This window comes from Oncorhynchus nerka, linkage group LG2, assembly GCF_034236695.1.
Source record: "Oncorhynchus nerka isolate Pitt River linkage group LG2, Oner_Uvic_2.0, whole genome shotgun sequence".
In the NCBI taxonomy this organism is placed as follows: Eukaryota; Metazoa; Chordata; class Actinopteri; order Salmoniformes; family Salmonidae; genus Oncorhynchus; species Oncorhynchus nerka.
The window spans coordinates 102301733-102317465 of record NC_088397.1 but is presented as its reverse complement, the minus strand read 5'-3'; the positions used below and the strand labels follow the sequence as shown (position 1 = coordinate 102317465).

At 40.9% G+C, this 15733-nt stretch overlaps 2 protein-coding genes across 5 annotated transcripts in view; both read left to right on the top strand.

Annotated features, from left to right (window-relative positions):
* Window positions 1-7117, top strand: part of pparg (peroxisome proliferator-activated receptor gamma) — a 147230-nt gene extending 140113 nt beyond the window's left edge. For 2 of the 3 annotated variants that reach the window (XM_065004785.1, XM_065004783.1), the window contains exon 9: window positions 4996-7117. In XM_065004785.1, coding sequence (XP_064860857.1) covers window positions 4996-5127 — 132 coding nt within the window. In that variant the 3' untranslated portion in view covers window positions 5128-7117. The remainder of the gene's footprint in view (window positions 1-4995) is intronic. The other variant, XM_065004787.1, reaches the window with a different exon arrangement.
* Window positions 7118-13468: 6351 nt separating this feature from the next.
* The window catches only part of tsen2 (TSEN2 tRNA splicing endonuclease subunit), a 38835-nt gene continuing 36570 nt past the window's right edge, over window positions 13469-15733 (top strand). Inside the window, exons 1-3 of one of the 2 annotated variants that reach the window (XM_029650893.2) lie at window positions 13469-13815; window positions 14048-14114; window positions 14220-14259. In XM_029650893.2, coding sequence (XP_029506753.1) covers window positions 13627-13815; window positions 14048-14114; window positions 14220-14259 — 296 coding nt within the window. In that variant the 5' untranslated portion in view covers window positions 13469-13626. The remainder of the gene's footprint in view (window positions 13816-14047; window positions 14115-14219; window positions 14260-15733) is intronic. The other variant, XM_029650894.2, reaches the window with a different exon arrangement.

Genomic DNA, 15733 nt, shown 5'->3' with positions numbered 1-15733 from the left:
TAGAAAACCCCTTAAATGAGTAGGTGTTCTACTGTAGAATAGTCTAATGGGTTCTGAAGATATACTGTAGAATACTCTAATGGGTTCATGATTGAAGATGGCGTAGCAGTGAAGAGGTGTTTGTTTTGTCCTCTCGTGTACTTTTTGTATTTTTTGTATATATATTTCAATTTATTTTCAATTGAAAATTCAACCTGCCTCACCCAATGTGATACAGAATCGCTATTATTTTCAATTTTAGAACACATTCAAGAATCTCCAGAAGCTAACCAGCTAATTAGCTACAAGCTATTTAGTCATTGTTAGCCACTGCTAGCGGCTTTTACCTTCTGCACAATATAGTTCCCTGTTTTTAGCCTGGATAATACTCGTCTGTCTACCAATATCGGACTGTCTCTCCACAACAACGCCGGATTCCTGCCGTAATCCCTAGACCACTACTTCTGATTTGCACAGCTAGCTCGCAGCTAGCTTTCACTCACCGTGGCACCCAGTACCGAAGCTAATCCCTGAGGCCCACCTCCCGGCCTACTCAGCTGTTCACCCGAACCCCACTCATACACGGCTAGAGCCCAAAACTCCACCGGATCCTTGCTGTAAACTCTGGACCTTGGCACCGGATCACCGCTGCTACCGATTGGATATAGTGGCTAACGCCACTGCCACGAAGCTAGCACCAGTTAGTCGTGAGCCAGGCACATCTCCCGGCTAGCAAACTAAATTCCACAATACCTCTTTCGCCATTTGGCTTGGATTCTCTGTCGACACGGCACCCCCGCCGCACCACCACGACTGGTCTGCCGACGAATACTCCATTCGCTGTGCCTTCACCTGGCGTCCGTCGGGTGAACAGGGCTACTAACTTTAAACGCCGTGTCGCTAGCGTAGTGGGGCTCCCCTGTTCCATCTACTGCTGCCCCCTGGACACTATGATCACTTGGCTACATAGCTGATGCCTGCTGGACTGTCCATTAATCATGGTACTACATTCTGTTTATTTATTTTTTATCTGTCGTCCCCAGCCGCGAACTCATGCTCTGTGTGTAGTTAATCCGACCCTCGCTACCTAGTCATCGCCATTTTACCTGCTGTTGTTGTGTTAGCTGATGAGCAATTGTTGTCTCACCTGTTGTTTTAGCTAGCTCTCCCAATCAACACCTGTGATTACTTTATGCCTCGCTGTATGTCTCTTTCAAATGTTAATATGCCTTGTATGCTGTTGTTCAGGTTAGTTATCATTGTTTTAGTTTACAATGGACCCCCTAGTTCCACTCTTCATACCTCTGATACCTCCTTTGTCCCACCTCCCACACATGCGATGACCTCACCCATTACAACCAGCATGTCCAGAGATACAACCTCTCTTATCATCACCCAGTGCCTGGGCTTACCTCCGCTGTACCCGCACCCCACCATACCCCTGTCTGCGCATTATGCCCTGAATATATTCTACCATGCCCAGAAATCTGCTCCTTTAGCCGCACCCTCATCCTACTCCTCCTCTGTTCCTCGGGTGATGTGGAGGTAAACCCAGGCCCTGCATGTCCCCAGGCACCATCATTTGTTGACTTCTGTGATCGAAAAAGCCTTGGTTTCATTCATGTCAACATCAGAAGCCTCCTCCCTAAGTTTGTTTTACTCACTGCTTTAGCACACTCTGCCAACCCTGATGTCCTTGCTGTGTCTGAATCCTGGCTTAGGAAGGCCACCAAAAATTCTGAGATATCCATACCCAACTATAACATTTTCCGTCAAGATAGAACTGCCAAAGGGGGAGGAGTTGCAGTCTACTGCAGAGAGAGCCTGCAAAGTAATGTCATACTTTCCAGGTCCATACCCAAACAATTTGAACTTCTAATTTTAAAAATGAATCTCTCCAGAAATAAGTCTATCACTGTTGCCGCCTGCTACCGACCCCCCTCAGCTCCCAGCTGTGCCCTGGACACCATTTGTGAATTGATCGCCCCTCATCTAGCTTCAGAGTTTGTTCTGTTAGGTGACCTAAACTGGGATATGCTTAACACCCCGGCAGTCCTACAATCTAAGCTAGATGCCCTCAATCTCACACAAATCATCAAGGAACCCACCAGGTACAACCCTAAATCTGTAAACAAGGGCACCCTCATAGACGTTATCCTGACCAACTGGCCCTCCAAATACACCTCCGCTGTCTTCAACCAGGATCTCAGCGATCACTGCCTCATTGCCTGTATCCGCTACGGGTCCGCAGTCAAACGACCACCCCTCATCACTGTCAAACGCTCCCTAAAACACTTCTGCGAGCAGGCCTTTCTTATCGACCTGGCCCAGGTATCCTGGAAGGATATTGACCTCATCCCGTCAGTTGAGGATGCCTGATCATTCTTTAAAAGTAACTTCCTCACCATCTTAGATAAGCATGCTCCGTTCAAAAAATGCAGAACTAAGAAGAGATACAGCCCTTGGTTCACTCCAGACCTTACTGCCCTCGACCAGCACAAAAACATTCTGTGGCGGACTGCAATAGCATCGAATAGTCCCCGCGATATGCAACTGTTCAAGGAAGTCAGGAACCAATACACGCAGTCAGTCAGGAAAGCAAAGGCCAGCTTTTTCAATCAGAAATTTGCATCCTGTAGCTCTAACTCCAAAAAGTTCTGGGACACTGTAAAGTCCATGGAGAACACGAGCACCTCCTCCCAGCTGCCCACTGCACTGAGGCTAGGTAACACGGTTACCACTGATAAATCCATGATAATCGAAAACTTCAACAAGCATTTCTCAACTGCTGGCCATGCCTTCCTCCTGGCTACTCCAACCTCGGCCAACAGCTCCACCCCCCGCAGCTACTCGCCCAAGCCTCCCCAGCTTCTCCTTTACCCAAATCCAGATAGCAGATGTTCTGAAAGAGCTGCAAAACCTGGACACGTACAAATCAGCTGGGCTTGACAATCTGGACCCTCTATTTCTGAAACTATCCGCCGCCATTGTCGCAACCCCTATTACCATCCTGTTCAACCTCTCTTTCATATCGTCTGAGAACCCCAAGGACTGGAAAGCTGCCGCGGTCATCCCCCTCTTCAAAGGGGGAGACACCCTGGACCCAAACGGTTACAGACCTATATCCATCCTGCCCTGCCTATCTAAGGTCTTCGAAAGCCAAGTCAACAAACAGATCACTGACCATCTCGAATCCCACCGTACCTTCTCCGCTGTGCAATCTGGTTTCCGAGCCGGTCACGGGTGCACCTCAGCCACGCTAAAGGTACTAAACGATATTATAACCACCATCGATAAAAGACAGTACTGTGCAGCCGTCTTCATCGACCTGGCCAAGGCTTTCGACTCTGTCAATCACCATATTCTTATCGGCAGACTCAGTAGCCTCGTTTTTTTTAATGACTGCCTTGCCTGGTTCTCCAACTATTTTGCAGACAGAGTTCAGTGTGTCAAATCGGAGGGCATGTTGTCCGGTCCTCTGGCAGTCTCTATGGGGGTGCCACAGGGTTCAATTCTCGGGCTGACTCTTTTCTCTGTATATATCAATGATGTTGCTCTTGCTGCGGGCGATTCCCTGATCCACCTCTACTCAGACGACACCATTCTGTATTCTTCTGGCCCTTCCTTGGACACTGCTATCTAACCCCCAAATGAGCTTCAATGCCATACATCACTCCTTCCGTGGCCTCCAACTGCTCTTAAACGCTAGTAAAACCAAATGCATGCTTTTCAACCGTTCGCTGCCTGCACCTGCACGCCCGACTAGCATCACCACCCTGGATGGTTACGACCTAGAATATGTGGACATCTATAAGTACCTAGGTGTCTGGCTAGACTGTAAACTCTCCTTCCAGACTCATATCAAACATCTCCAATCCAAAATCAAATCTAGAATCGGCTTTCTATTTCGCAACAAAGCCTCCTTCACTCACGCCGTCAAACTTACCCTAGTAAAACTGACTATCCTACCGATCCTCGACTTCGGCGATATCATCTACAAAATGGCTTCCAATACTCTACTCAGCAAACTGGATGCAGTTTATCACAGTGCCATCCGCTTTGTTACTAACGCACCTTATACCACCCACCACTGCGACTTGTATGCTCTAGTCGGCTGGCCCTCGCTACATATTCGTCGCCAGACCCACTGACTCCAGGTCATCTACAAGTACATGCTAGGTAAAGCTCCGCCTTATCTCAGTTCACTGGTCACGATGGCAACACCCACCCGTAGCACGTGCTCCACTGATCATCCCTAAAGCCAACACCTAATTTGGCCGCTTTTCCTTCCAGTTCTCTGCTGCCTGTGACTGGAACGAATTTCAAAAATCATTGAAGTTGGAGACTTTTATCTCCCTCACCAACTTCAAACATCTGCTATCTGAGCAGCTATCCGATCGCTGCAGCTGTACATAGTCTATCGGTAAATAGCCCACCCAATTTACCTACCTCATCCCCATACTGTTTTTATTTATTTACTTTTCTGCTCTTTTGCACACCAGTATCTCTACCTGCACATGACCATCTGATCATTTATCACTCCAGTGTTAATCTGCTAAATTTTAATTATTCACCTACCTCCTCATGCCTTTTGCACACAATGTATATAGACTATTTTTTTCTTTTTTTTTCTACTGTGTTATTGACTTGTTTATTGTTTACTCCATGTGTAACTCTGTGTTGTTGTCTGTTCACACTGCTATGCTTTATCTTGGCCAGGTTGCAGTTGTAAATGAGAACTTGTTCTCAACTAGCCTACCTGGTTAAATAAAGGTGAAATAAAAAAAAACAAAAATAAATTTACTGTAGAATACTTTAATGGGTTCTAATTCTAGTTCTAATACTATAAAAAGTTCTAAATCTATTCCTGTGGGTGTTCCCTTGCTCTCAAATCAACTTCCTGTGTTTGTACATTTGGGATCTGTCTTCTGCCTTTTTTTAAAACATATTTGATCGTTTTAATTCATGGCTGTGTATAAATGGTTCCTAACAAATTAAACATTATGTATCGTTTAGGTTCTGCAGAAGATGACAGACCTGAGGCAGATAGTAACAGACCATGTGCACCTAATCCAGCTACTGAAGAAGACTGAAGTGGACATGTGTCTCCACCCACTGCTGCAGGAGATCATGAGAGACCTCTACTAGTTGGGTCAATATGAAATGGCACCCTATTCCCTATATAGTGCACTACTTTTGCGCACTATATGAAATAGTTTTTCATCCAAGGTAACGGAAAGACACCGGTTGAAAACCGCATATGGATGTGTTAGTCCTATTGATGCCACTGATGAGGCATATTGGGGCGGCAGGTAGCCTAGTGGTTAGAGCATTGGGCCAGAAAGGTTGGTGGATCGAATCCCCAAGCTGCCAAGGTAAAAATCTGTTGTTCTGCCCCTGAACAAGGCAGTTAACCTTCATTGTAAATAAAAATGTGCTCTTAAACTGACTTGCTTAGTTAAATAAAGGTAAAATAATAAATATTGGAATACTATATTAGGGACTAGTAGTTACCTGGCAGAATGAGATGTTAACCTGTCTGACGTTATAGATTCTATATGGTCCTATTAGCGCTGTTGGAAAGGAAAAGGAAAAAAAACACTGTGATTATTATGAGCCATATACTGTAGTTATCTGCATCACCACCACCAATTAATATATGTTATGCTGTATGTAGGTGATAGATTCTGTTCTTCACAAATTAATATACGTGATGTATTTAGAGTTTATAAACAAACACTCACATCTATAATATCAAGATGCAACTGTCTTAAAGATGTATCCCATAGGACCAGATAGGCTACACTAGGTAACAGGTCCACCTGTCAGATCTGATCTCAGTTGACTCACCTGCAACATAGCGTGGTTTCTATAGTGCTTCTCTAGTGCTTCTATGGGGTTTCTATAAGATTTCTATGGCGCTTCTACAGGGTTTCTATGGCGCTTCTACAGGGTTTCTATGGTGCTTCTACAGGGTTTCTATAGTGTTTCTATAGGGTTTCTTGTGCTTCTGTAGGGTTTCTATAGGTTTTCTAGTGCTTCTATAGGGTTTCTATGGTGCTTCTAAAGGGTTTCTATGGTGCTTCTATAGGGTTTCTATGGTGCTACTATAGTGCTTCTATAGGGTTTCTAGTGCTACTAGTGCTACCGTGCTTCTACACCTGCATTGCTTGCTGTTTGGGGTTTTAGGCTGGGTTTCTGTACAGCACTTTGAGATATCAGCTGATGTATGAAGGGCTATATAAATACATTTAATTCTATAGGGTTTCTATAGGGTTGCTATGGTGTTCTATAGGGTTTCTAGTGCTTCTATATGGTTTCCATGGTGCTTCTATGGGGTTGCTATGGTGCTTCTATAGGGTTGCTATGGTGCTTCTATATGGTTTCCATGGTGCTTCTATAGGGTTTCTATAGGGTTGCAATGGTGCTTCTATAGTGTTTCTATAGGGTTTCTAGTTCTACTATAGTGCTTCTATAGGGTTTCTATGTTGCTTCTATAGGGTTTCTAGTGCTACTATATTGCTTCTATAGCATTTATATAGGGTTTCTAGTGCTACTATAGTGCTTCTATAGGGTTTCTATGGTGCTTCTATAGGGATTCTAGTGCTTCTATAGGGTTTCTATAGTGCTTCTATAATGTTTCTAGTGCTACAATAGTGCTCCTATAGTGCTTCTAGAGGGCTTCTATAGTGCTTCTAGAGGGTTTCTATAGTGCTTATATAGGGGTTCTATTGTGTGTCTATAGGGTTACTATAGTGTGTGAGCTCATTATTTAAGAAATATACTATATTGTGCTTCATATTATATTTTGAATAATTTGCCAGCTGTAATTTGTATGTTGGATACAATGAATGTGTGAAATAAAAGCCAGATAAATAAATACATATTTTTGTACATGCGTAGATAAATAAATACAACATCTCAGAGTATAACACCTTAGTTTAAAATGCTGAACTTGTTGTATTTCAAATACAGTATTTTTCAGATTTTTATGTTGATGTTATTTGTATTATTTTGTGTTGTTGTTGAAACAGACATTTTTATTTTCCATGTGCAAATGGGCTGGTTTTTGCATTTTAAAAAAACGGTTTGTAGACTCATAACTTGTCAAAATATGTAAATAAATATTTTCTATTTGTCTCTTTTTCAGAATTTATTAATCACCATTATGTCTGGAGAAAAATATTTAAAAAGATGTAACCAGATTTTTAGCAGACAAACATGACATCAGGAGAATTTTGTTATCATGCTTACATCAGGTGAGCCATAATGGCTTCCCACTCTGTGTCATCATGCTAACATCAGGTGAGCCATAATGGCTTCCCACTCTGTGCCATCATACTAACATCAGGTGAGCCATAATGGCTTCCCACTCTGTGTTATCATGCTTACATCAGGTGAGCCATAATGGCTTCCCACTCTGTGCCATCATACTAACATCAGGTGAGCCATAATGGCTTCCCACTCTGTGCCATCATACTAACATCAGGTGAGCCATAATGGCTTCCCACTCTGTGTTATCATGCTAACATCAGGTGAGCCATAATGGCTTCCCACTCTGTGTTATCATGCTAACATCAGGTGAGCCATAATGGCTTCCCACTCTGTGTTATCATGCTAACATCAGGTGAGCCATAATGGCTTCCCACTCTGTGCCATCATACTAACATCAGGTGAGCCATAATGGCTTCCCACTCTGTGTTATCATGCTAACATCAGGTGAGCCATAATGGCTTCCCACTCTGTGTTATCATGCTAACATCAGGTGAGCCATAATGGCTTCCCACTCTGTGTCATCATGCTAACATCAGGTGAGCCATAATGGCTTCCCACTCTGTGTTATCATGCTAACATCAGGTGAGCCATAATGGCTTCCCACTCTGTGTTATCATGCTAACATCAGGTGAGCCATAATGGCTTCCCACTATGAGTTATCATGCTACATCTAAACCCTAACTGCTTCCTGCCATGTTGTAGAGCTGGAAGTGTTCGTGCAGTCTAAACACGCAAAGCTATTTTACAGCCATGACATCAGCTCTATAACGTGTCTCCCCATGACACACCCTGTTGTGTTACGTTACTGAACTCTGCTGAACTAGACACAAGATAAACATCTCATGGCTTCAATATGATTTCCAGCTGCAGACAGAGCAGTCAGGCATTTCTCAATCTAGCACACAGATTTCACACATTTTATTCGGTACGTTTCCGAAGGCACTGTATATAATTAAATGTTATATTATCTATCCTACTGGATATGTATTATATTATCTAGCCGACTCCATATATATTATATATTATGATATTATCTATCCTACTGGATATATATTTTATTATCTAGCTACTGCATATATATTATATATTATGATATTATCTATCCTACTGGATATATATTTTATTATCTAGTCTACTGCATATATATTATATATTATGATATTATCTATCCTACTGGATATATATTTTATTATCTAGTCTACTGCATATATATTATATATTATGATATTATCTATCCTACTGGATATATATTTTATTATCTAGTCTACTGCATATATATTATATATTATGATATTATCTATCCTACTGGATATATATTTTATTATCTAGCTACTGCATATATATTATATATTATGATATTATCTATCCTACTGGATATATATTTTATTATCTAGCTACTGCATATATGTTATGACATATATTATCCAGCATATTATGATATGTATTATCTAGTCTACTAGATGATATGATATATTTTATTATCTAGTCTACTGTATGTATTATTATGATATGTTATCCAGCCTACTGGATATATGTTATATGTTTTCCAGCCTACTTGATATATATTATATGTTTTCCAGCCTACTTGATATATATTATATGTTTCCCAGCCTACTTGATATATATTATATGTTTTCCAGCCTACTTGATATATATTATATGTTTTCCAGCCTACTTGATATATATTATATGTTTTCCAGCCTACTTGATATATATTATATGTTTTCCAGCCTACTTGATATATATTATATGTTTTCCAGCCTACTTGATATATATTATATGTTTTCCAGCCTACTTGATATATATATTATATGTTTTCCAGCCTACTTGATATATATTATATGTTTTCCAGCCTACTTGATATATGTTTTCCAGCCTACTTGATATATATTATATGTTTTCCAGCCTACTTGATATATATTATATGTTTTCCAGCCTACTTGATATATATTATATGTTTTCCAGCCTACTTGATATATATTATGATATATTATCTAGCCTACTGGATATATATTATGATATGTTTTCCAGCCTACTTGATATATATTATGATATATTATCTAGCCTACTTGATATATATTATGATATATTATCTAGCCTACTGGATATATATTATGATATGTTTTCCAGCCTACTTGATATATATTATGATATATTATCTAGCCTACTTGATATATATTATGATATGTTTTCCAGCCTACTTGATATATATTATGACATATTATCTAGCCTACTGGATATATATTATGATATATTATGATATATATTATCTAGCCTACTGGATATATATTATGATATATTATCTAGCCTCCTGCAGGAGGAGACCCACCTGCCAAGTGTACTTGGCAGGTGGGTATTCTGGAAGGCAGCCTGATGCTGTTCCTTTGATGCCGATGATTAAATGTGTTATTTATGTCTTGTCAGCATATCCTCACTTTGTTAGTGTCCAGTCTCAGCTGACTTGGCCCTGCCAAGATTCTGCAGTCTTTCTGGAAAATCATTTTCAAAAGTATATTTTCCCTCTCCTGAAACCCCCTTTTAAAGGAACATGTCCAAATATAGCACTCTGGATAAGGAAGTCGATGTTAATGTTTGTATCTGCAAGCACCATGCTCTACCAGCTGAGCTACAGAGGACCATGCTCTACTATCTGAGCTACAGAGGACCATGCTCTACTATCTGAGCTACAGAGCACCATGCTCTTCTAACTGAGCTACAGAGGACCACAGAGCACACAGAGAAAGTGGGAGGTTTGCAATAATCAGATTTCACACTACATTAAAATGAGTCATGTGGGGGGTGTGACAGGTTCAACCATGCCTGCTGACAACTTCCCCTTCAGTCATTCACAGGTAACAAAGACTTCAACCTGATTAGTGTTTAGTGTCTGAAACCCTGCAAGAAGAGATGGATTATTAGTCAGTCAGACATGACACGTTTCATAACATTCACAGTAAACCACTTTCTTTCATTGGGTGCTTAAGTATATAATATCTCTCTGTGAATTTCTGGTATTTTTCCATTTTACTTTACACACAGATCCTAGCCATTCTAGAGACAAATTAAGAGCTTTAAAATCTTCAAGTGTTCAGTCTCCACATGTAGAACACAGTACAAACTGTTGTCCAGAGAACTTAGTGAACAAAAATCCCCAAAGTCAAATTAGGCAGTCGAAGTAAAGATTCAATAAAATGTTCAATGTCAAATTAGACAATCAAAGTAAAGATTCAGTAACATGCTCAAGCATGTCTCTGTTTTATTACACTATGAAACATGTTTTCTGAGACAAGCATTCTGTGAAGATCTAAAGAAAATGGAAAGGGTTCTCAGTGTATGAGACTGTGTGAGTTGAGAAAGAGTTTCTTCTTGGCCACACATTGTGAAACCCGTCCCAGAGAGCTGTCCGCCCACCTAAAACTCTCAGCAGTGGAACTCTCACTACATTCTAAAACTCTCAGCAGTAGAACTCTCACTACATTCTAAAACTCTCAGCAGTGGAACTCTCACTACATTCTAAAACTCTCAGCAGTGGAACTCTCACTACATTCTAAAACTCTCAGCAGTAGAACTCTCACTACATTCTAAAACTCTCAGCAGTAGAACTCTCACTACATTCTAAAACTCTCAGCAGTAGAACTCTCACTACATTCTAAAACTCTCAGCAGTGGAACTCTCACTACATTCTAAAACTCTCAGCAGTAGAACTCTCACTACATTCTAAAACTCTCAGCAGTAGAACTCTCACTACATTCTAAAACTCTCAGCAGTAGAACTCTCACTACATTCTAAAACTTTCAGCAGTAGAACTCTCACTACATTCTAAAACTCAGCAGTGGAACTCTCACTACATTCTAAAACTCTCAGCAGTAGAACTCTCACTACATTCTAAAACTCTCAGCAGTAGATCTAAATAGGGGTACATTCAATCCGTAGCAAGGAAGAGCCGCGCCGTAGCGTGATTGAAATTTAAAGGCAATGTTATCACGTTTGCAGAGACTGCATTCAGGGTAAACACTGAATATGTTGTATTGAATAAATGTTCAATTGTTTTAGGAATTTAGACTGTTGTTGTCATTAATTTCCACTGACTGGAGAAATGAACAAATCAAGAGCTTTTTCCCACTTGAAATTAATGTTGAATATCAGTCACGCGAATTGTACAGTGCTTAACTGTGTCTGAGCTGTGGCCTTGATGTCAAAACATCAATGTTCCAAAACACCTTGTTCTTCATTCTAACTCCAGTGTGAATCCACATAATTGTTCCAAAACACCAGAGAATCTTGTCCTTCATTCTGACTCCAGTGTGAATCCACATAACTGTTCCAAAACACCAGAGAATCTTGTCCTTCATTCTGACTCCAGTGTAAATCCTCCCCACAGCCCATTGGCTCAGAATAACACTTTGTATGTAGGAGGTATAAAACTTGGGCTGATTTCCCAGACACAGATTAAGCCTAGTCCTGGACTAAAACGTGTGTTCAATGAGAATATCAATGGAGAATGTGTTTTAATCCAGGACTAGTCTTAATCTGTGTCTGGGAAAATGGCCCGGGTGTTTGGGTTTTGTTTCAACAATAGATGTATTCACATAAATACATACAAACTAATATACAATATATATTCACATATTCCAACCCAGTCGGATTAGTAGTTACAACCAACCCTAATACAACTATTGCCAGTAAATAAACTGTATTGTGATTAAACATTAAACATGACACACAATATGAGGAGACAGGGGAGAGGAGAATCTTGACTTTTGTCCCAGTAATCTTTGCTCTGTAGCCTGAGCAATGAGGGCATGCCTTCCTTTCTGTTGACTCCACTGGCACATGACCATGATGCAGTCTTCAGTAATAGTATGATGCATCAAATGCTGATGGGTAGGTTAGGGTCAGGTTAGGGTTAGGTCACTGGTGCTGGTTAGGGTCAAGTTAGGGTTAGGATCAGGTCACTGGTGCTGATGCTGGTTTTGAAAGAAGGGATTCAGGGTCAGTTCCAACCTTTGCTCCGTCCATGGCTGAATTGTTTCCTTCAGGATGATGACTGGACCACTGGAGTATATACTAATCATCATACTAACCTACACTACTCTAAACATCAACATTAATCCGTGTTGGGGAAGCTACTCTAAACATCAACATTAATCCGTGTTGGGGAAGCTACTCTAAACATCAACATTAATCCGTGTTGGGGAAGCTACTCTAAACATCAACATTCATCCGTGTTGGGGAAGCTACTCTAAACATCAACATTCATCAGTGTTGGGGAAGCTACTCTAAACATCAACATTAATCCGTGTTGGGGAAGCTACTCTAAACATCAACATTAATCCGTGTTGGGGAAGCTACTCTAAACATCAACATTCATCAGTGTTGGGGAAGCTACTCTAAACATCAACATTAATCCGTGTTGGGGAAGCTACTCTAAACATCAACATTAATCCGTGTTGGGGAAGCTACTCTAAACATCAACATTAATCCGTGTTGGGGAAGCTACTCTAAACATCAACATTAATCAGTGTTGGGGAAGCTACTCTAAACATCAACATTAATCCGTGTTGGGGAAGTTACTCTAAACATCAACATTAATCCGTGTTGGGGAAGCTACTCTAAACATCAACATTCATCAGTGTTGGGGAAGCTACTCTAAACATCAACATTAATCCGTGTTGGGGAAGCTACTCTAAACATTAACATTAATCCGTGTTGGGGAAGCTACTCTAAAAAGATAGATTACCAAGATACCAAATACTTCACACTAGAATAAATTAATCTACACTAAAGCTACCCTTAAGTATAGTTTAGTTAACTAAAGTTACTTTTTAAAAAAGTGGTTCACTACATACAAACTACTTTGTGTAGTTACTTTGTAATTATCATATGTAAATCTGAAATGTCATGGACTACAAATGGCAAGAACAGTTTACTCTGGAGTCAGATGTTAACATAATGTTTGTTTTAGCCTATTAGACAAAAAAATATGTTTCAAAGTGAGAATACGGCAGATCTGATGCTGATAAACTCTGAAACATTAGTACACACATCATAGTCTGAAGATGTTGACCTTAAGCAATTGTAAGCCTACTAATTGAGTGATCAAGGTAGTAGAAAAGATAGTACTCCAGCTTCCTGACCCTAACAGGCATTAACATGACAAACATCCCCCCTTACTGGTTGGAAATCTTTATTACACTCAGTGTGGCGAGGAACTAAGTGTAATGTACCAGCGCGTTCCAACGGAAGGGATTCGTGAAACACTCATTGAATAGCGTGTGTTCACATTGCCGCTTGTTCTAGTAATGTAGCGCATCCATACAAGAGGAGAAGCAAATAACATATGTGTTGTCAGATACGTCCATACTTAACGCCATGACGGATGCGGTGTTCCAGGCACCCAAACGGCGGCCAAGAGTGTTTGAGGCGTACGACGCCCCGTTTCCTGTCCCTCTTGCTGCGGTGGGTGCGAGGCTGCAGCAGACCCTAATCTACAGAGCAGATATGGTCAACCAGCATGTCGTTGTCAGGGACCCTGAACACATACAAGCTCTCTACGGCAAGGTGTGTAGCAGCCAGCAGGCTCTGTTGATGAACACAGTTGTTTAGCTAAATATTCAATAAACATTCACTGTTGAGAGGAGCCTACTAACTTTAGTATGATGAAACCAGCTAACGTTACTACTACCTCACTACTTCCCTCACTACGTTACTAGTCCCTCAGAACTAATAGTTCTGTTCTATTCTGTTCCAAGATTATGGAGTTGCTCATTTAGACTTACATGTTTTTATCAAGGGTTACTTTGGTAAAGGCATCTTATCAAGAAGCAGACCAGACCACAGTATCTCACACCAATGGGAAAGTGAGTATTCAACTGTTCATTCTCTCCAGGCATGTCTATTATTGGATTGGTCAACAGTGTTGTAGAACTGGCCCATCTTAACGTGTCCTCTCTCTGTCTCTGTAGAGTTTGGTGAGAGAGTTCTACCCGTCATTTCCCTGTTCAAGTAAGTAGCTGTTGATAGAGCAGGACTGGATGTTTCCAGCAGTCGACACAAACAGTAGTAGCTCTCATCTGAATGTTCTGAAGGTACACTATATATACAGCAGTATGTGTATACCCCTTCAAATTAGTGGATTCTTCTATTTCAGCCACACCCGTTACTGACAGGTGTATGTTATGACAGAGTACAGTGGAATGAATATACAGTACAATGGAATAGAACGATAGAACAACAGTCCACATTCTGATACATGTGAAATGTTTTGAGTTGAAAGAGTTGACCAGAGGAAGCATGGCAGGAAACAGCAGCATGTTATTTAACAAACTAAACTAGCAGTGTAAACCCTCAGTCTGACCTCTGATCTGTGTTTTAGTTCCAGCATCATGGCCTTGCAGATCTCACTCCTCTCCTCGCTCTACATTTGAGTCATTTAGCAGACACTCACACACAGCAACTTAGTGCATTCATCTTATGATACACTATACAGTTGAAGTCGGAAGTTTACATACACCTTAGCCAAATACATTTAAACTCAGTTTTTCACAATTCCTGACATTTAATCCTCGTAAAAATTCCCGGTCTTAGGTCAGTTAGGATCACCACTTTATTTTAAGAATGTGAAATGTCAGAATAATAGTAGAGAGTGATTTATTTCAGCTTTTATTACTTTCATCACATTCCTAGTGGGTCAGAAGTTTACATACACTCAATTAGTATTTGGTAGCATTGCCTTTAAATTGTTTAACTTGGGTCAAACATTTCAGGTAGCCTTCCGCAAGCTTCCCACCTTAAGTTGGGTGAATTTTGTCCCATTCCTCCTGACCGCTGGTGTAACTGAATCAGGTTTGTAGGCCTCTTTGCTCGCATACACTTTCAGTTCTGCCTAAAACATTTCTATGGGATTGAGATCAGGGCATTGTGATGGCCACTCCAATACCTTGACTTTGTTGTCCTTAAGCCATTTTGCCACAAGTTTGGAAGTATGCTTGAGGTCATTGTCCATTTGGAAGACCCATTTGCAACCAAGCTTTAACTTCCTGACTGATGTCTTGACATGTTGCTTCAAAATATCCACATAATTTTCCTACCTCATGATGCCATCTATTTTGTGAAGTGCACCAGTCCCTCCTGCAGCAAAGCACCCCCACAACATGATGCTGCCACCCCGTTCTTCACGGTTAGGATGGTGTTCTTTGGCTTGCAAGCCTCCCCCTTTTTCCTCCAAACATAACGATGGTCATTATGGCCAAACAGTTCTATTTTTGTTTCATCGGACCAGAGAACATTTCTCCGAAAAGTACGATCTTTGTGCCCATGTGCAGTTGCAAACCGTAGTCTGGCTTTTTCATGGCGGTTTTGGAGCAGTGGCTTCTTCCTTGCTGAGTGTCCTTTCAGGTTATGTCCATATAGGACTCGTTTTACTGTGGATATAGATACTTTTGTACCGGTTTCCTCCAGCATCTTCACAAGGTCCTTT